Source organism: Toxotes jaculatrix, chromosome 3 (genome assembly GCF_017976425.1).
Source record: "Toxotes jaculatrix isolate fToxJac2 chromosome 3, fToxJac2.pri, whole genome shotgun sequence".
In the NCBI taxonomy this organism is placed as follows: domain Eukaryota; kingdom Metazoa; phylum Chordata; class Actinopteri; family Toxotidae; genus Toxotes; species Toxotes jaculatrix.
Window position 1 is genome coordinate 3,109,637 of NC_054396.1, and position 20,907 is coordinate 3,130,543.

A 20,907-nucleotide genomic window follows, 5' to 3' on the forward strand; every position below is an offset into this window, starting at 1 on the left:
TTAAATTACAGGACTGCTAAAACATTTAATCTACCTAAAAAGAAACAGAGAGTTATTTTTCAAATCATTAGTACTGTAAGCAACTTAAACTTTGATTGATTGTGACTGGCGACCAGCAGGTATTACAACATGAATAGATTGGCTGGTAGCTTACAGTGCCTTTATTCCTCTAAATTAGTCACATTTTCCTAATTGAAGTAAGTAAAGTAGCTAATCAGAGCACAATTGCAAAAGAAACATTAATGTGAGTAAGTAATATGCCACCCTCCACAACAGAATAATAACCCTGCTTTACCATTGCCACATTTGGCCTCAGAACAAGGCTTCGCAGCCTTTGTACCCAAAATGTTTTCAAAATCTGGCTGCAGTTTGTAATTCCAGTAAGTTTCAAAACTCCAACAGGAAGCATTTGTCCCAAAATAAAGTACATGTTGGAAAATGGGTTTTTAAATCCAGAGCTCAGTATATGAATTATTTCTGGTGATCAGCTGACCTTTCAACTCTTAACAAGTATCATAGTCATTTTATGAAACGTTTAAAGCACATTTTCACAGCTTGGTTTAATCTGGGTTTCGTATCTTGTGTACTTTATTTGTCTATTTCATTTCACAGAAGTTAATTTTTACTTCAGTACATCTTGATTGGATCAAGTCATATGATCTGACCGCAACAATTTATTTATTTTAAATTTACACTGTTTTGTAGGGACAGTCATACTTTATGGTCGTCAGTGTCAAAACAGACATACAAGTTTCTCTTGTGTAGTGAATTATTCTTTTCCAACATGGATTTTCTGCTCTGTATACCTTTTAAAACATGCATTTTCCACATTTTATACGTCCCAGTGATGCTGAATGCCTTGAAAATGTGTTATGCGTATGTGTGTGTGTGTGTAGTCTGGCGTCTGTGTCGTCTTACCCTGTCAGTACCCAGTGCTGCTGCAGAGAGCCAGTTGCTGCTACCCTGCCCATTGTGCCTGTCCTCTTTGGCTGTGATGCATTTCCCAGTGTGGAAAAAGGTTAATTTCATTACCTTGTTCAGTTAAACAGCTACAGATGTAATTGACACAGGAACTAAGAAGAAAATGAAAACTTGGCTCAAGACAACCAGCTATACAGCAGGGAGTGGAAGCTTCTGCACAGAGGGACACAGGGACAACACTTTACCAGACATTAAATAAGAGAAAAATCACATTTATTGGCTTTTTTACACTGAATTCTAGTCCCAGCTTTAAGCGCACATTGAAACTTAGAAGGGCTATTGACTCTTAGAAAGGCACTTTAGTTCTTGCACCTTAGCCCATATAAAAATCTTTGAAATTGCAAGTTGAAACTTGTAATGGGAATTGTAATCTGTTTTTTAGAAAGTGTCAAGGCATGACTGTTTCTTATAACCAGTGTTTTGTGAGATGATTAAATTTGGTTGCCGTGGGTTTCTTGAGGTCATGTAATGAAAACCACTTATTGTCAGGCTCATATCATTTAATTGGCTTGGCTGCAGCCCCCTGCCAGTTCATTACAGCATGCCTGGATTGCATTTGCCCACATTGCTATCCAAGATTCCTGCCATTCCCTTTGCAGCTACTGGGAAATCTCTGCATTTGCTCTGAGTGCATGACTCTGCCTGCTTGGCAAGTTGAGGAAATGCTATATTTTAAACCTGTTTTCATTGGTTTTTGGTTTGAGTTATATTTTATTTTAGCCTGAAATCACCATGGAATACACTGCAGGTAATTTTCACCCAGATGAAATGTGTTTCCTGATGGAAGGTCAAGGCACTGTGGAGAAGTGCTTGAACAAAAGCGATGCATAATTCCCTGCAGCCCCATTCATCTGTGATTATTAAAACTTTATTCTTGATTGAAAAACTCTGTGGGTCTAGAAAATGTTAATTATCCTAATCCTTGATATGATTGGACTGACAGCTGCTGGAGCCCAGTTGATTGTCAGGGAGGCACATTTGCCATAATACACTGGTAGCCCAGCTTTTCTACAAGCAAACATTTCATTCCTCATCAGGTTTTTTTTCACCTCATTAGGATGGGATGTATTGATTTGTGAGCTGAAGGAGAAGGCGGAAATGAATTCAACATAGAGTGATATTTCTGCCATTGTGGGATAATCTCTTCAGTGATTTAGCCTTTATCTGCTCGCTGCTACTCATATTGAAGTGGAAGAAATGTTTTCTTGTGGTTACCAGCTCTTAGATTTGGTGCCTGGGACACAGAACATGTTTAATGATCACAGGAGATTGCACTGAATATCTGATGTGCAGGCCATAATGGAATATTCCAGTTTATTACAACTTTAGTCTTAAATTAGTAGTTTTGACCATCATTCTTATGGGTAATAATGCTGCTTTTCTCACCAAGTTAATCACTGTGATCTGGGAAACAATTTGATGGGGCAAGAAACACTATTATTTGGAAGACAAAATGAAGGTTAATGGTAAAGCTATTACCCAAAGTGTCAGTGGTTAACATCCATTACAGTGTACAGACCATTTTCCTGATTTATCTTTGATGCACTATACTCTGACTAAACTGTTAACTTGTTTAAACCTATGAAATTGTTTGACGATTTGTGTTCCTTACCTGGTCCTACCATATTGTTATAGTGTAGCTGTGTTCCCAAATCTCAGAAATTAGAGTACAGTGTTTTCATAATGGAAAGAAATTATGGACAAAAAAATGAAAATGTGACCCGAGTTATACTAAAGCTAAAAGGAGCTGTTCTCTCCCTAAAAAAGCTCTGAAATGGATTGTACCTCTGCCAGCCCAGCAGCAACTGGCTGATGAAGAAAGTCAGAAACTAGTTCCAAAGTGAAATGTTTAGCAACTCAAAAGTCAAGAGTTGATGGAGACCAAAACAGAGCAAGAAGAGAGAAAATATTTGACTTTCATTTGTCAGGTGGCCAGAAACATAATTATGTTATATTAACATAACATAATTATAGTTATGTTATATTATGTTATGTACTAATAATGTTTCTCTATGTATACTGTTCAGCCACATTATACAATTCAAAACACCCAGACCCAAGCTGATAAGCCGATCAACCACAACATCAAAACCAGTTTTAATGTTATGTATATATACATACTGAATATTCATTTGGTTAATATACCATATCAAACAACTCTACAGTGCTTAATTTGCCTCCATTAAAAAGCCTCTGCTCTGGCAACATGGCTTGAGCTTTCATTTTCCCTTCTGTTAGTCAGGCATTGTGGGCGATGCCTGTCACATCCTGTGCTTTCATGCCTTCTTACAGTTGCCCTTGTTCATGCTCTCTATCTCAGTTTGAACAAAGAGGGTCATACGATGAGGACCCATCCATCAGGAAGGAGGATACAGCAGGAATGTTGCTGTTGGTGACACAGTGCTAATCAGTCCACTGGGGAAATTTCCTGTTTAGTCACATAACCTGAAAAACTGTTGAACACTTATTTGAGAATTTGGAAAGAATTGATTCAGGGATAATAATTTCTGAGGCTTTTAATCGTTGCATTTTAGGTGTCTGGTCTCCCCCTAATGACAAAAACATATTTTCTCACTCACCTTTAGTAGTATCAGTGTTCATAGTTTTGATTTTTTATTTGCCCAGGTTTTGAATCTGTCTATTTGCACTTCCACCCTGTTATAGTGGAGATGGATGAATTTTCATTAAACAATTACTGTGGTACTACTTTCTGCCAAACAAATTGTAACGTCTGTGGATTATTCAGAGTAAGGCTTCTGTGAAGCTGACATTTCAGATCAAAATTAACGTTTCTCAAAAAAGCAACCTGTACTTAGCAACTAAGCTAGCTGGCTCACTTGGTGAGCTGTTGTGGCTGGTAATGCTTCTTTCATATTTGCAAGATTAATTCTGTTGTGTCTTCTCATCTGATGAAACTGGGGGTACAGTATTTTCTGTTGTATTATCAGACTTTATCAGTACATTGAGAACAAAGTCCCGTTATTAAAAATGTGAACCTTCATCTTTTATTTTTATTATTAGTAGTAGTAGTAGGAGGAGGAGGAGGAGGAGGAGGAGTATCATTATTATTATTATTACATACTGTTAAATAGTGCTGGGTGATATGGAAAAAAATCATATACAATATCACAATATTGATTATTTTATATCACGATATACTACAATAAAGTATGTTTTCAGTTATTCTCTGAAAAGTTTGACAAAGATTTCATTGCTTACTTTTCTCCAACTTTATTTTGAAGTGACATTTAACTGAACTGTCACTAATGAGAAACATATATTTTAGTGCAGCAATATAAATGTATCAAATGAAAACAGCTGTGGCAGAGATAGTGTAGCCTTCACATTTTTTTTCAAAATCATAGCTATTTAAACTGAATTGTCAAAATAAACTCTATTTTTAACATTTTTTTAAAGTGCACAACAGTTTCAAGTTTCTGAGAAGAAAAACACATTTCACATAGTTCAGCTATAAAAAATAAACACAAATTATTTTTCAACTTTCTGAAATATGTAACCTTGTAGTGCAAAGTTTGCAAACCAATATAAAGTGTCTAAAATAAACATCAGGGTTGAACAGAACTCTGTTTAAGGCATTAACCATGAATAAAAGTGCAAACATAAAAGGCTACTTTGTAGAAGTAGATATGTTTCTGTCAAATTTATAGGTTGAGAGCAACGAAGACCAGTTGGTCAACTGTGTTTGGCTTAAGACATGACCTCTGACATGTGATAATGTTCCCACTCGCACTGAAGGCCCTTTCAGATGAAGAACTAGTAGCAGGAATGCACAAGTACTTTTGGCCTGGCCTGGCCACCAATGAGAAGTTCATCTCATGCTGCTTCCACCATTCCAGTGGGTCGGTCTCTGAGTCAGGCCCAGGTGCCTGAAGATACATGGAGAGCTCCAGTTCAGTGGATGCTCTGCTTGGCTGGGAGTGGGTGGTGGTGGCTTGACCTTCCTTTTTGAAGTAGCTACCTAAACTTTTCTTTGTTTTCTTTATGGGATGGGGAAGCTCTGGATCATCTTCAGCAGCTGGGGGTGAACTGCAGGCTGCTGCTGTTTGTGCACTTTCTGGTGCCGCGGCTCCCGCCATGTCCACCAGCTCTGCTGCAGCTCTCTCTTTATGAACTCCACCCTCTCTTCCTTCATGTAGGCTGTCTTAAACTATGGGTCAACAAGTGTCGCCATGTCTAGGAGGTTGTTGGTGGTAGGGTCATCATACTTTTCATTGAGGTACTTGAGGACACCCTCTTTGACTGCTTTTGTGAGCTCTGTGTCCCCATCCTTCTGGCTGAGGGTTTCGTTGTTGAAGAGGTGCAGTACTGGCTTCAGAAAAGATACGCTGACATACCTCTCGCCCGACAAAGTGTCAATAAATTCGAACAGTGGACCCAGTGTCTTGTTCAAGGACTCTAGCAATGCCATGTCTTGCCAGCTTGGCACCAGATGTCTTGCCTAAGTCAAATAGCAAAAAAATAGGTTACTTTCATGAGGAGGTGAACCTAGGCTGCAGACATAATCAGAATCCACAATGAAAAGAATCAATGTGCAATATCCAGTGGCCATGTCCCACCTTCTTGTCTGCAAGGAGGACCTGTGAAAGAGCTTTCTCCTGCTCTCGGAACCTCTCTATCATCATCTGTCGCGAGCCCCATCTTGTGTGGGTTTCAGTGATGAGCTGATGGGGAGGCAAGCCCAGCACTGCTTGCACCTTGGCCAAGTCACGTTTTCTCTTCCATGAGTTGGAGAAGGCACTCACCACCTTTTTACACACTCCAACTGCTCGTTCCACAGCCTGCTTTGTAGATGCTGGTGTGAGAGCTTTTAGAGCATTCTCTGTTGAAATAAAACAAAAAAGTATGTAATGTAATAACATATTTTGACAGCAATTTTAATTTTTATCATCATGTATCACTTAAATTATTTATGGATTGATTTAATGTGGGCAGCTAGTATCACAATTCATTCTTTACCATGACAGGCAAAATAAAAAATAATAAATAAAATGGAGAGAATAACTTGTTCAATAATGTTTTGTACATAGGCTGATCAAACATAACACAGGATAACCAAACCAATTTCAATTCACTAATATTTTAATAATAATAATAATATTCCCATTGCAATATTACACTAAGCCATTTTTAGATTGTTTTACACTTACCAATGGCTAGCTGTAGACGGTGACCAAATCATTGTAGCTGTTCCCATTCATTCAGTTCCATTGCAGAGATATTGTTAGTGGCGTTATCCGTGGTGACACAGACAAGGTGGCATTCTTACAATCCCCATGACTCCAGTGTATCTCTCAGACCTACATAGATGAATACTTAATTAGGGGTCACTTGGAATTACTACAGCAGACAGAACAGTATAATAAAACAATAATATATACCTGTTTTACTAACGTGCATATATATATTTATAGCGCAGAGGGTCCAGTCTTTGCTGATGAAATGCATGGTTACGCTCATGTAGGGCTGCGTAGCTCTGCTCATCCACAGGTCAGTAGTCAAGGCATAATGCATCACACTGCAAACATCCTTCTCTACTTTGGCCCGGCACGCATCATATAAGCAAGGCAACTCGACTTTACTGAAGTGCTTATGACGGGGCATAACGTACCTCGGATCAAGGACTTTGACGAGGTCTTGAAAGCTGTCCTTCTCAACTACATACACGGGAGCCATGCCTTTACAAATGTAACGCGAGATGGCACACGTGATTTGTTTATGGTGCTGGGACGTTTTCTCATACAGCGTGCCTTGTGCGAAAGACTGCTTTATCTTCGGCTGGCTATAGTTTTTCTTTTCGCAACTTGCCCCCACTGTTCCACAACTTGGTTTAGCTCAGATTTTTTGGATTCTTATGTATTCTTTATCGTGGACCCTCTTTAGGTGATAGAAGAGGTTTGTTGTGTTGGCATCGGGCGCGGGAATAGTCTTGTAGCATAGTTTGCATATGGCCGTCTTCTGCTCCGTGTCGGACCTCTTGAACCCAAAATGTAACCAAATCACAGACGTACCCCCTCTTTTCGGTAAAAGTGCTTCTTCTTGGGCTGCCTGCGTAGCTGTCTCTATCTGTTGTGACTCTAGGCATGAAACTTCAACCTGTTGCGCGTCCATCGTTCAGCACTCACGAGTTAAGTAACGTAAAATGTCGCAAACCCTCATGAGAATCAAAGAACGTAAAGCAGCGTCATGTTGCAAAACCACAAAACGGAGTTTCTTTGCGAAAAATGTCTTTTTTATTCTTCTTTATTCTCACTTATATAAACTTAGAGTATACATACTGACAAGGCAACACTAATATAATTGTCGCAGGCTATTTAATGATATATTTGTTGTAATAATTGATAAAATTAGGTTAGAAACGATAGAAACGATAGAAGAGAAATGGCACGATAGACACTTTTCTATCGTCCCCACGATATGTATCGTCATATTGCCCAGTACTACTGTTAAAGCAGATCATTGTAACACCCCCTACACAACCTCCACTGGAGAAGCAAATCCGAGCCAAATCCCCTACTTATGTGGATAAATTCATAATTATACAGCATATCTGTAGAGACAAGAGCATTCAGTATGCATGGTAAATAAATTATGCATCGTGGTCTCCACCTACTCACAGCATAACACATGGTGGTTTTGCTGCCATCAGTGCTCTGATAACCCAGGCTCAGTGCTTCAGTCCTAATGCAGCCTGTTTGGTAACTGGAGACATTCTGGGGAAATCTTGGCAATCTCACATCCTCAGCTGATATCATTAACTGGGTTTTATCAGGGCAGTGATCTCTCTGTAACTGCGCCTTTGACTATCTCATCTTTGCTGGTTGTCGGTTAGTTTAAGGGGGACTCTCATGTTCCCCTCTCCCTTCTCTGCTGACAGGGCCAGAGACTTCCAGTCAGAGCCAGTGCCGCTGCAGTCTCGTCTCGTTGTTTACGATCAGCCATTGATTTTGCTTTTGACAAAAGAGAGGTTAATCTTTTTGTTGGTCTCACACTGACAGCTTATGATTTCCTTTGGGCATGTCGTCTTGTTTTCAATCAGTTCTTGCTTACCTTGCTCCTTCTGATGTCCCCCTGCCCCCCCTCCTTGCAGTCTTAGACTTCCCTCACTGTGCCTGGTTTGCGTGTCATCTGAAAACAGCAGTGACAAAGGAGAACATCAAGTTCAGAAGTGTCTCATCAAAGCAGCTTTGTACGGGATACCTTTATGCCATTAGAAAAGGATTTGCTACACTTTGCTAGCTTTGTCTGGAAAAACACAGCATGGATGAAGGTGTCAGAGTGCTACCTCTGCCAGCGTTTGCTTCACCCACCTCTGTGGAGTGGAATTCAATACAGCTGATAGATCACTCTCATTAGTTGAGCACTGAGCATTGGGAGCCAAAAACCTGACACGTTTCTTCTGAAGGGAGAGTGAGCAAAGACAAGAGCCCTATTAGCTGGACGTTGGGGGTTATGAAAGACAACCCGAGCATAATGAAGGAGCCCGTCCAACCTATTAAGGTTGGCTGGTTACACTCTCTCAGCTAGTCCAACAGCAGCTAAATTGAAGAAAGTCCTTTTCACTTTCCCGAGTAAAGTTGACAATCATCACGGACAGTTTGCCCTCCATGAGTTGCAGCTGTGCCTTTTCAAGGATGGGATTTTCTGCTTCCATTTTTCCAGTGAATTGAAAGGATCTGTGTGCTTATGTGACCGCTGGGCTCTGACATGACATTCTTTGGAAGCTGTGGTGACCCACAGTCATGCTGGCATCTGTCATTACACACACGCCTGGATGCACATCTGCCCAAGGTTAAAGAACCAAATAGGTCATTTTGCTTCATTCAACTTGTAATTTCCTGTGTTTTAAGCTGAAGTTTATACGCCAGTTTTCCACTAAATCATCTGTACTGAGACAAAAATGCGGAACAAGGCATCTGCCAGCTCTTGTTGATTTCATATAAAAATAAAAATAAAAACTTCTCAGTTAGATTAGGATTAGAGTAAAATGTGGAGCTGAGGGAAACAAGTTCCCCACAATGTTTTGGTTTGATGTAGGTTAAAACAGCTTTAAGGTATCAGAAGAATGTTTTGACAGTGCCAAGGTAGAGCTAAAGTAAACCTTGTGCATAATTTAGACTGCTTGTAAATGAGAGTTAAGCAGAGTTAGAAAATATGTTGTGGACGTAGGAATTTTTAAGAATTTATGTGTTGGATTTCTCATGGTCTGTCTCTGATGGTTGGTTTTCTGTCTTCCCGGCCACTGGGATTTAACTGTCCTAGACCTGCTGGTCTGGAAAAGCAAAGAGGGCAGTTTCACTAGTTTAATTGGCAGCTTAGCTTTGCACTGAACTGCCTTCAGTTATGTATGAGACAGTAATTTCGCCAAATGTAATTTTGTGCTGCTGATGCAGTTTCTTGTCTCATTTTGACCCACTCAGAAGTGCAGCATCATGATTTTCACTTTCGGTTATAACTGTATCATCACGGCAAAATATGGTAGATGAAAACCTTTATTAAGTCAGTGACTATTCCAGTTTTAGTTCACTACCTCTTCTGATTGATGTCTTTGTCATTTGCAGATCTGAAAGTGAAAGTTCAAGAGGTGTCAGGTATGTGCTACCCAAATTTCTCTGCACACATTCTCATTATTCTGCCTGTAAACACACTGTAGCCTTGTCTTTTTTTTTCCCTCCACACTACTGTCAGCCACATGTCATCCAACAAAACCTCATCAAATTTCTCTGAACCCTTCTGGACTTCTGCTTCTGTTCACCCCACCTGTCAGTACCGCACTACCTAGATAAGATTATTGTTTTCCTCCAGGAAGTAGTGAGATCTTACAGTGATTCCTGCAGTGTCTCCTCTCTGATTCTCATCTTTTCTTGATAGATTCTTCCTCCAGGGCTGCCAACCAGAGAGTTGTGTCTTGTTTGTAGTCACAATACACTGACTTTGCACAGTTATGGGTACATACCTCCTTTCTTTGCATTCTGTGACATAGATTATGAGAGGCAGCCATGAGAAGCTGAAGTAGGGCTGTGGGGAGAGGCATTAAAGCTTAAAATTGTCTGTTTAACAACAGCATCCATTAAACTGTAATGAACTTGGGAATTTGGTTTCCCTTCAATGATGGCAAGCTGCCCAGGCTCAGAGACAGCAAAGCAGCCCCAAATCATGATGCTTTCACTGTTGGAATGATGTTGGTTTGCAGTGGCCTTTTTTTTTTTACGCCACAGGTAGTGCTGCATGTTCTTCTCAAACAATTTAGTCTTAGGTTCATCAGTCCACTAAATATTCAGTTCATCGACACAGTCGAGTGTCAAGTTGCCCTTTGGCAATCTTCAGGTGTGCAGTTTTTTTTTTTGGTGAGCAGTAGCATCCTCCATGGACACCATACTCCACTAAACCATGCGTATGGTAGATAGACAGAGAAGTACAATAGAAGCAAAAGAAGTACAATAGAAGCTTTCATAGATAGGTGTATATTTCTCAAAGAAGACCTTGTATTCAGACAGTCCACGGCTATTGTGGCTGGGTTATGCTTACATCTGGCAAATTAAGTGCTTCTCTGGTAAACACATAGAATTTCAGAACTTGCTTTAACTTGTTAAAATGTTGATCATGTAGCAGTTTCTTACCAATTAGTATTAGAATTATGTCTCTGCCTCCTTAATGTCTTGTGTCCTCTAGTTCTATCAGCAGGCAGATTTGTATTCCTGGTTGTTTTGTTTTTATATCTACATGACTTTGTAATTATTGCGGCCAAATGCATCTTGAACCATTTCAGCAGGTAGTTTGCATAATTGACTCCTTAATGCTTCTTGCATACATTTACAACTGGATTTGATGTGTTTTTGCTTTGTATGATTCCAAACCAGTCATCCAGGTGTTAACGCCAGGTGCACAGGAAGTCCTCATAATGAATATAAACACTGAGATCTGAATCTCAAATTCAGAGGATTTTTAGGACTGTCAGTCAAACCAAGTATTAGCTGGCATATGTCCATGGTGATGGCTCTGAATAATCCCAACCACCTCATGTGGCAGGGACACTGCATGGTGTTCTGAGACAAAGTGAGATGTCTGAAGAGATGAATTGAAGGCCCGTCCCTCGGAGACGCTGGAGTTAGACACTGTGGACACCTTGTTCTTTCCAAGTCAATCACAGGGCAGCACCACACTTACATCACAGTGATAGATGCTCCAGCTTGACGGGGCTGAGACAGTGTGCGGCTGAGGGTCTGACAGCAGATAGAAGTGGACTTATCTGTGTGATAAATGAAAAGCTGATACACCGGTTTGCCTACATATCAGCCAGATAAAAGTACTGTATTACCTCTAATATGCTTCATTAAATACTACAGTATTGCTTTTTAAAGTTGTTTTTAATTTAATGTTTGTTTTTTAAATTTTATTTTAGAAAATCTTTCCTGGGTTCAGTGGGGCTTTAAATGATGTTTTAAGACTGCAATCAGTTTTATCATCAATTAACCTATCAAATGTGTTGTTAATTAACAATTTAAAGTATCTAAAATGCTATAAAATATTGAAAAATACAGATCAGAAATTGCAGGAGTCCAAATCTCCACATTTGAAAAGTTGGAAGCAGAGGATCTTTAGTATTTTGACTTGATAAATGGCATAAAAAAACAAATTTTCAGAATCAATAATCTAAACTGTCAAACTTTCCAGCAGTTCTGACAGTATGGGCACAGCAAAACACAAACAACATAAAAAAAGCTTTAAATTGTACAAGGCCTCTGTGTAGTGAATTTGTGTATTTCTTTTTTTTATATATAAAAATGATCTAAGGAAGCAATAATGCAAGAACCAGTGCCACTAGGGATTTTTTTTTAAAGCTACTGTATAGATCTATATATGATATTGGCTTGATGAGGTATATTAGTCGTCATCCATAACTGTTGCTGATATTACATCCACCCTGCAGAGACTTGAGGCTTTGTGCGGAGAGTTTAATTCTGTGAAGACGCAGCCACTGTGAAGCCACAGCAAAAGAAGATTCCATCGGCCTATGAAATGGGAAAGAATTACAGGATTGAATTGTTGACAGAGTAAAGCCTCTCTCTCTTTATCGGGTCAAGGATAAACTCTCATGAGCTTATGCTTTGGAAGGATATTGAAGCTGTGTAACAGCCTTCAGTGCAATAACAGACAGAACTTCATAGAGCTGGAGAAATGGATTTACCTCCGCTCTCCCAATAGTAGCCCCACTTTAGCAGCAGACAGTGTGGGATATGAAGGAAGTTGGGGGGGCTGAGTGTGGGGTGGCTTTATGGTAATCACCCCCAGCTCCTGAGAGGTGACAGTTAGGTGTACTGTTACACTTCATGTCTCCACTGCTGACCCCTGAGTGAGCCACCCAAACTCAATTTTGTCAGCAGTATCTTATGGAGAGCTCCTGGATTAGACCTTTTATATTGTAGTGGTGTTTTGATGAAATCATAGGACAGCATACTGATGGCATACTGATGACTGAGTGGAGCTTCACAGTCATTCTGCTGACAGGAAAATTATCTTTTTGGTTGTGGACCACAGAAAACAAAAAATGTCCTGCCACTCTGACAGTTTTACCAGCTATGTAGGTTTTTCATATACAGTAGACTCATACAGTGTTGTCACTGCAGGTGACCTGCCAAAGGGTCAACAAGCTTCATTCAGATATTTACCAGAAGGGCAGATATTGATCATTTTCCACCTTGTTTGTTGACTCTGTTAGCAAATTAGCTGTACTGTGAGAAGCAACGAATACGCTCTGTGGAAAATGATGTTTTTTAAGTTGGTCTGCAAGCTGGAAAGTAAATAATTTACCACTTATACACTTAGTTTTAATTTGAGTTTTGTATTTTGTTATTTCAGTCAGAGGCATTTACATCAAGACATTTACAGTAAATGGTTATTTAATGGTTAAATTTGACTCTGTAAGGGAGATATCCAAGGATCCAAGCAACAAGAATTCAGGTGGGAGAAGTAAACCCTCTAAACAAACACATGCATGAGCATGAAATCTTACTAAAGCCAATCATACCAAAAAGGAGGAGGAGGTGAGGATGGTGGTGGGAGTAGGGCAATAATAAGAAATGTCAGGTTATAATGGCTGCACTGTACACCAGCATGGCTATGACTGGCTGTTACCACTCAGCTGGTAGCCAAAAAGCAGGTGAACGTGCCAGTGATTGTGACTCATGAGTGAAGCAGCTGACAATCACACTGATCTGACATTTTGTTTCACTTCATTTATATATATCGAATATATTAAAAATAATGTGTTGCGAGTGACACATCTGTCCTGTCGACATCCCTTTCAGTCAGCTGTGGTAATGGCTGCTGGGGACCAATTAACACAGTGTTTCACAATATGCAGCATTTTCAAATTAAGTGTTGAGTTGACACCTTACACAATAGTTGTGTCAATCTAAGCTTGTCTAAATTTTTTTTAATGGATGTAGCTTCATGTAGCTAGCTAGCTATGATGATGACCCATAACAGGGACAACAGCTGTTAATGAGTACATCACCACGACTTAAGTCCTCTTCTTGAGCAAAAGCCATGTGCCATTAACTGTTACTCCATTGTTATCATGTTGCCAATGACAGTTAATTTTCTAGATATTTCTGGCTTGATGAAAGTAACATATTGTGTAATGCTGCTATCAAAGTAATGGTACTAAACCCCTGCTTGAGCAGGCCTGTATTCAAACTGACATTAGTTCTCCTCATTGATTTCATTGCCACTGAGATGACATAGTGTGGATCCAAACCCAAAGAGCTGTAACAAAAAAAAAAAAAAAAATGCAATGCTGCCTGGTAAACACATTTTACCTGGCTCATGAACAACGTAATTCTGCCATTGACCTCACAACTGTCAAACTGGAGGATGAAATGATTGTCTTTAATGCACTGTGATAGTTCTCAGAAATGGCTGTGCAGAGTTTTTGGGATCTGATAAGCCCCAAAACTCAAGGAGCAACACAACTACAGTGATGGAGGTTAGGTTTTGTAAATGTGTTGCTATAGTTTTCATGCTCTGCCACACAAGCAGTGTTTCTGTACTCTTTCCAACACTGCTAGCGTGTATTTTCACTACACTGCTAAAATGTTCCTGTCCATACAGTCTCTGGTCTGTATAGCAGGTTTTTGTTGACATTATTCAACAAGACAAATAGTTTCACATCATTTCTTTAATGCACTGTATGTAAATGAGGCTGCTCCTTATTCTTTCATTTTACTGTTGACATTGAGCTCCACTTCTCATTGCTTTCACTTAAGGCTTTCCAAAACTCCTGCTGCCTCTTCATGGCAATTTAATGAGAGCCCCGAGTAACAAACTCTAATTTTGTTTGTTGTCTTTGTTGGGAAGGTAAAATGGCAACGCTCACTAATAATGCATGTGAATATGACCTGCAGTCAAATGGCTTAGTATTGTGAAACCTTCAATGTTTCTACATGCTGAGGTTTGGAAATGGATTTATTCAAAGTTATCTTGTAGTTTTCTGCAACAGCAATGATTTGTGGTACACCAGCTTTTCAGCCTCATTTTGCTGCTCTTTAATTGTTTTACCACACTGTCAGGGATGCGTTTTTGTCTTTTGTTTGCAACAGATGTTAACGGCCACAAAATCCAAGCTACACGTGTTATGTGATGGAGGTCATTTCTTGTGGTTGTGACTCTTGTTGTCTCCTTCACAAATTGCAGCGGGCTTCACAATTTGAATCAGGTGAAGTAATGAACTAAATAATAGCCAGTATAATAAAATGTTATTAATAACTAAATATAAAAGATACATAAATTCAATCAAATTTTGAATTGACTTAATGTGTCTTAAACTGATTTACATTACATTAGTATCTTAAACTGATTTAATTTAGTAGAACAATGACTGGCTGATATGATAATTGATAAAAGACCAATATTGGTTTAACATATCAGCAATCTGGACTAACCTTAGTCAAGGGCACACATCACGTTTGTGAGGGTGTAGAAGCTGTGTGCTCGCAGGCCTACAGTACAGTATAAGAGGTTGAGTATCTCCCCCCTTGGTTCCACAGTGTTAGGTTGTATAGTCCCACAGGACTCTCTGGTGTTCCAGGTGTGCCATTTGCAGGTGAGCTGTGCTGTCAGGAGCTTTACCCTTAACCTTCTCTTCCCCTTCTGGTTTTCTGCTGTCCCATTGGTGAGAGCTGAACCAGGCACGTTGGCTGCTGCGATACATCAGCCCATGCTGGATGATGTGTTGCATCTAGTTTAAAATCACTCCAGCTGTATTGTTGCTCCGCTGGGAGAAATGCAGTGTTTTGCATGCTGACATGGCAGTCTGCGAGAGGGAGCATGCCAAGGTTAACTGGGCTGTGGTGTCCAGTGGCTATGTGCCTTCACGTGGTATGCACCAACACACCTGTGTAATGAAATCTCCTAGGGCTAACAGAAAATAAGGCGCATTTAGCTCTGCTCTGTTTCAGTGCTAATCAGTGTGATACAGTCAAGTACAAAATATGTTGGAAACTTCTTATACACTAAACATTGTCACTATAATGGCTAGGATCTTATTCCATTCCTGAGCTGCATACATTTGCATGATAATGACGAAGAATTGATTTGTGTGAAGCCACTAAGTCCTGAATGCTTTCAGACAGAGTTCATTTTAACATTCATGTTAAGGGAAATACAGTGTATAAACAGAAATACTTGTTGTTAAGTTCAGTAATTAGCATAATGAATGATGTTGTCAACATTGCTGTCTATGTAAATCATGATGATTATGGAAGAACATTTAGTGGCTTTATTCAGCCCCGTTTCATTAAAATAATGGTAATAAAGGAAATTGGCATAATTAATATAACAAGGAAACATTTATATTTAACATATTTGCCAACTGTTCACTGCCAATGCTCAATGTTCATACTTTACATACTGTGGCAAAATGTTCAGTTATTTTTTTCATTTGATTTCTGAATTTATCCTGACATCTAAAACATGATTAACATATTTATGATTATGTTTTGGCAACAATCTTTCCATAACCTTAACCAGATGTTTCAGTAGACTACACCCAACAACACGGAGGATGCAGGACATGAACCCTGGTCTTTGTGTGAACACCCATCCATCACCCATTCATTAGCCTCCTTTCTTTGACCTCTGTGCAGTGTTTCAATTTTATAATACTTTATACTTCTACTCCATTACACAATTAGTATTAATTCATTTAATAGATATAGTTGAATGCATTGTTTACATCCTTGAACTTGTAATTCTTCCTTTCCTTTATACTAATAATAATTACAATAATAATTGTAGCAGTGGGTGCTGAGCAGGATTCTGCAGCTGTGGAGGCAAAGATACCTGCAAAGTACCACAAAACTATGTTAGAGAGAAGATGTTAGTAATGTGTGTTAATGGGATGCGAATGTGTTCATTTGGAGAGGGAGAGGAGGAGAGAGGGACTCAGTACATCATGGGAAGTCACACGGCAGTCTGTAGCTGCATTACTAGGGGATGGTTCAAGGCAAGCCTGAGCCAGAACTAACTAGAAGACTTATCAAACACAAAAGTTTTTAACCTCCTCTAAACATGGAGAGGGTGTCTGCCTCCCAGACCCAAACTGGTAAATGGTTCCACAGTAGAGGAGCCTGATAACTGAACGATCTTCCACCTTTTGTGCTTATGGAGTCTCTAGAAACCACATGTAAGCGTGTGTTCTGGGAGCACAGCGTTCTAATGGGGGGATAGAGTACCACAAGCTCTTTAAGATGTGATGGTGCCTGACTGCTGAGGGCTTTGTAGGTGAGGAGCAGGATTTTCAATTTTATTTTAGATTTTACAGGGAGCCAATGCAGAGAAGCTAATATGGGAGAAATATGATCTCTTTTCTTGTTCCTGAATGTCAGTACACATGGAGCATTCTGGATCACCTGGAGAGTCTTTAGAGAGATTTGTTGCAGCACCTGATAATTAGGAATTGCAATAATCCAACCTGGAAATAATAAGTGCATGGATTTGAGACAGGACGTGCCTGAACTTTGCAACTGCTTGGATTTGAATCGTGGGCTTCTGATTAGGGCTATGCTTCCACCCAGCCACCCTGGGTGGCTGGGTGCTTTCTGGATGCTTTCAGGAGGAGAGTAGGAGCTACGCTGGGTCGCCTCGCACCACCTACTGGTGGCTGGCTAACTACAGCAGCTAATGATTGGGTTTCCGTGGTGCAGAGCTCTGCTTCCAATTCACTGAGCCTCACCTCCATTAACTGCAAATAAATTGCTTTTATTACATAAGCAGGAGAGTGTGAGGGAAAGAGAGCAGCCATAGCTAACAGCTAGGCTAAAGTAACTAGCAGAACTGAACTGTGGGATTAATGAGAGAGTTGCTAAAAGAAGTAGAGAGCCACGAGTGCTTGAGCAGAACTAGTACTACTACTACTACTTCAGTTATTGCCCTCGATTGGGCTCTTGATTGGCTACTCAGCTCATCGCTGATGAATGCCATTGTTTTATTGGATTTAGGGCAGTGTCTGCTGCAGTATTTTACACTCATTTACTTGTATTACAAAGAGGAGGGATCAGGATGAGGCTGCTGTTGAATGTTGGGCTCATTTTTTGCTATTAATTTCATACTGTATAACTTCACTTGAAGTAATATAAAATGCTTAAAAAGTAAAAACTAATTAATTTGCTCTTCTCATGTGTTTAATAAAAATGTATTAAGGTCGCTGACTGTGCATTAAACTGGGACACGTGTGCCCTCTGTTGGCAGGCTGCCTCTGTGATGAGCCCAAACAATGTCATGTTTTCCCTAAATTTAAAAAAAAGTCTGACCAGTGAATAAGCTAGAGTAGTTACAGTAAATCTGGCACCTTAGCAAAGACTGAGACCTTTTGGAGGTCTTCATTTGTTGCCTCAGACAGAGTACTGAACCCAGCTATCACGTTCTTGCGACAGTCCATGAAACACAAAGGTGAAGCTCTGCAAACATGCTTGACAGAAAAAAGAAGAATTAGCAATTGAGGCTTTGCCACAGACTTTTTTGTTCAATGTTCCCCTCCAGTATGTTAGCCTATCCTCCAGGAATAACGCTGCCAGACAGGCCCACGATCCTGATTATACTTATGTGTTACAAGGCCTGTGTTTGTTTTTTCGTTCTTTGATCTGCTCCTGGGGGATAAGGAGATATAGGCCATGAATACGCTGTGAAGTGCTTCATTGAGCCTACCAGCGCTACGCCTGTTGTGGTGGTGGCGATGCACAGCACAGAGAACTGGCCCAGTTGAACACAAAGCCTTCCCTGTAACGCGGATCCCGGCCCTCAAAGGTGTGATAAAGTACAATAATTAATCGTGAGGTAGCCTCTATTTTTTAGGCAGGCCTTATTACATGGTATGAGCTGGGCAGTGGGTACCATTAATAATTAAATTTTTGTCTTTACAACTGAAGCTTATAAATACCTCTCCCTCCGGACTTCATCGATGTAATGCTGATGAGAGAAATGAGATGGAGAGAATGATAGAGGGAGGGGCGCTACAGCAAAGCTGATTTTCAAAGGCCTCATACTGAAGCAGCAAAGGTTAATTGGATTCTGTCAAAGTGATATTGTTGGGCGATGTTTCATTCTCTGAGATCATCTCTAATATTACATTGTTTAATTTTCTTCTTTGGAGAAAATCTTGTCACAATCAGTGCAGGACAATTTTATGAACCTATCAGGCCTTGACAATGCCCTCCTAGAGTGTTTGTGCAAGAGCAAGGGCTGGTCGTTACCTGATTTTTCCTTGAATAATAGAAGAAAACATAATTCATAGAGTGATATGGAAAAGAATAGCTTAGGATATCCAACACTAGACAATTATGTCCCTCTCTTTTTTGAGTAATACCACGAACAAGCATGCTTACAGACTCAGGGGCACAATGCGGCCTATCTAGCGAAAAGAGAAAGATTAGGATTTCTGCATTATATAAAGCAAAACCGCTTAAACCTGCTTTTTGAGAAGTGCGGTACACGGCAGACTGTGTTACATAACCGACGGAAGTACATGCTACTCATCCGTCAGGAGGGAGCGAAAGGTGGGGGTGTTTTGTCCCTGGAATTTGTGTCAACTGAAAAAAAGTTGTCACGCTCATGAGATTAGTGCTGTGTGTTGTCGTAAGGCTCAAACACTCCCTGTGTTTGTGTTTATCTCCTCCACGTCTGGAAGCTGCTGTTGGTTTCCACTGAGCCCTGATGGATGGAGCTGGAGCGGTGATGGTGCACGAGTGCATGACTGTGTTTCCAGAACTGACCCTGTTATCCTGTGCTGATTAAGAGAGGGAGTGTACAGTATTGACTCCTCATCAACACCATCACCCCTGAAACCTGACCCCCCCCCCCCCCCCCCCCCCCCTCCCTCAGGAAACCAAATACAAATGATTGTTTCTGTGCACAGTCAGTGTGCCTGCAGAGATACATGACCCTGGAAGTGAAAAACTCACTGACATGACCTGTGTTCGCTGCTCCTGAGCCTGCAGTGCAAGACAGGACATGTCATTTTCAACATGCATGTCTACTGCAGCTGCATATACACACAGTAATATTGCAATAACATGTAGAGAGACACTGCTGCGTATTTACCAACTGCGACAGCACGTGACTGGTATTGTTTTCACCTTGTGAGTGTGTATGTGTGTGTCATCATGGCAGAGTGTGGTCCTGTAGACACCCACTGTAGCAGGAACGGACATCATTTTGAATACTTTGGCAGGTGTTTATGTGTCAGTGAACAGATTTTGTCACCAAAGTGGCATCACAACTGTGCAAGATGTAGTCGCACAACTTAACTGGTGTGTAGTTGAGGTCACAATGAAGGCAGAGTTCAAAGATAGCCTCCCCATTTTACGCCCTGGGCCCACAATCATTTTAAATTGCGTATCAGTGTATCCCAGTTTTAATCATTCAGATCCACTCTGAGACATTAGGTAAAACTACAGGCCATCTTTAGATGGGATCACACCAGCCTCAACACCAGTCAGCATGTTGATGTTCCAACTCAGGAGTGTTCAGTAGTCATGCCTGGCTGCAACAATGTGGTTGATGTGGTTGTGTGTGTGTGTGTGTCACCATGACAGAATGTGGCCCTGGAAACACCCATGGACGATGATAGAGTTGGTTTTGAGTACTTTTGCAGCTTTTTGTCTGCATCACAACTCTGTAAGATACAGTTCAATCCAGAATGAAGCTGTATGAAGACGGCTGTGGCCCAGCTCATGAGCACTGAGCACCCATGTAATAATGCAGTGGTAGCTTAGGAGTACTCATGGGTAAGAATGTCAGCATGTTGATTGGCGTCTTGGCTGGAGTGATCCCATCGCAAGATGGTCTCTAGTTGTTCACCATCTCCAACAATCATGTTCCAGAGGCGTCACTTTGTATTACAATGCAAAGTATCGATCTGTGACATTTTCAAGTAAATGTCCATTGTGCTGTTCCCTGTTGGTGACTGATGTAAGAAAACAGTGATTCAGCAACCACAAAGGAAAGAGAGCCACTTACACACACTCAAACTGACAGAAAATCCAAAGATGTCGCTGTTTGATTGACAGGTGATCTCTGGGTAGAGCAGTGCAGAAACACCAGACTAATGTGTGCGTAGCACAGAAAGACTTTAAGGAAAGCATTTAATGGAAAGGATCTAGATATGATTTTATGAAATTGTTCAATATAAACTAAATAAAAATACACTGACATAAAGAATCACATGAATAAATAGTTTAGAATATATAAATGAACCCACAAACAAAATATAAATGAACCCAGAACTTGTTTATTCACAGTAGCAGCTGCAGTAGTTGATTCAGAATTACTTTAACATTGTAGTTGGTTCTTACAGGAGCTAACTGGCTAAATCTGGCAGCGCTTATTCAGCTTTCATAAGAGGCATGTGAT

General features: G+C 40.3%; 1 protein-coding gene across 4 annotated transcripts in view; it reads left to right on the plus strand.

Moving 5' to 3' along the window:
• Positions 1-20,907, plus strand: part of iqsec1b (IQ motif and Sec7 domain ArfGEF 1b) — a 185,830-nt gene that overhangs the window by 37,474 nt on the left and 127,449 nt on the right. For 3 of the 4 annotated variants that reach the window (XM_041033349.1, XM_041033344.1, XM_041033346.1), the window contains one exon: positions 9,561-9,590. The exons of the other annotated variant lie outside the window; for it this stretch is intronic. In XM_041033349.1, coding sequence (XP_040889283.1) covers positions 9,561-9,590 — 30 coding nt within the window. Of the gene's footprint in view, positions 1-9,560; positions 9,591-20,907 lie in introns of those variants that run through there. 4 annotated transcript variants of the gene reach the window in all.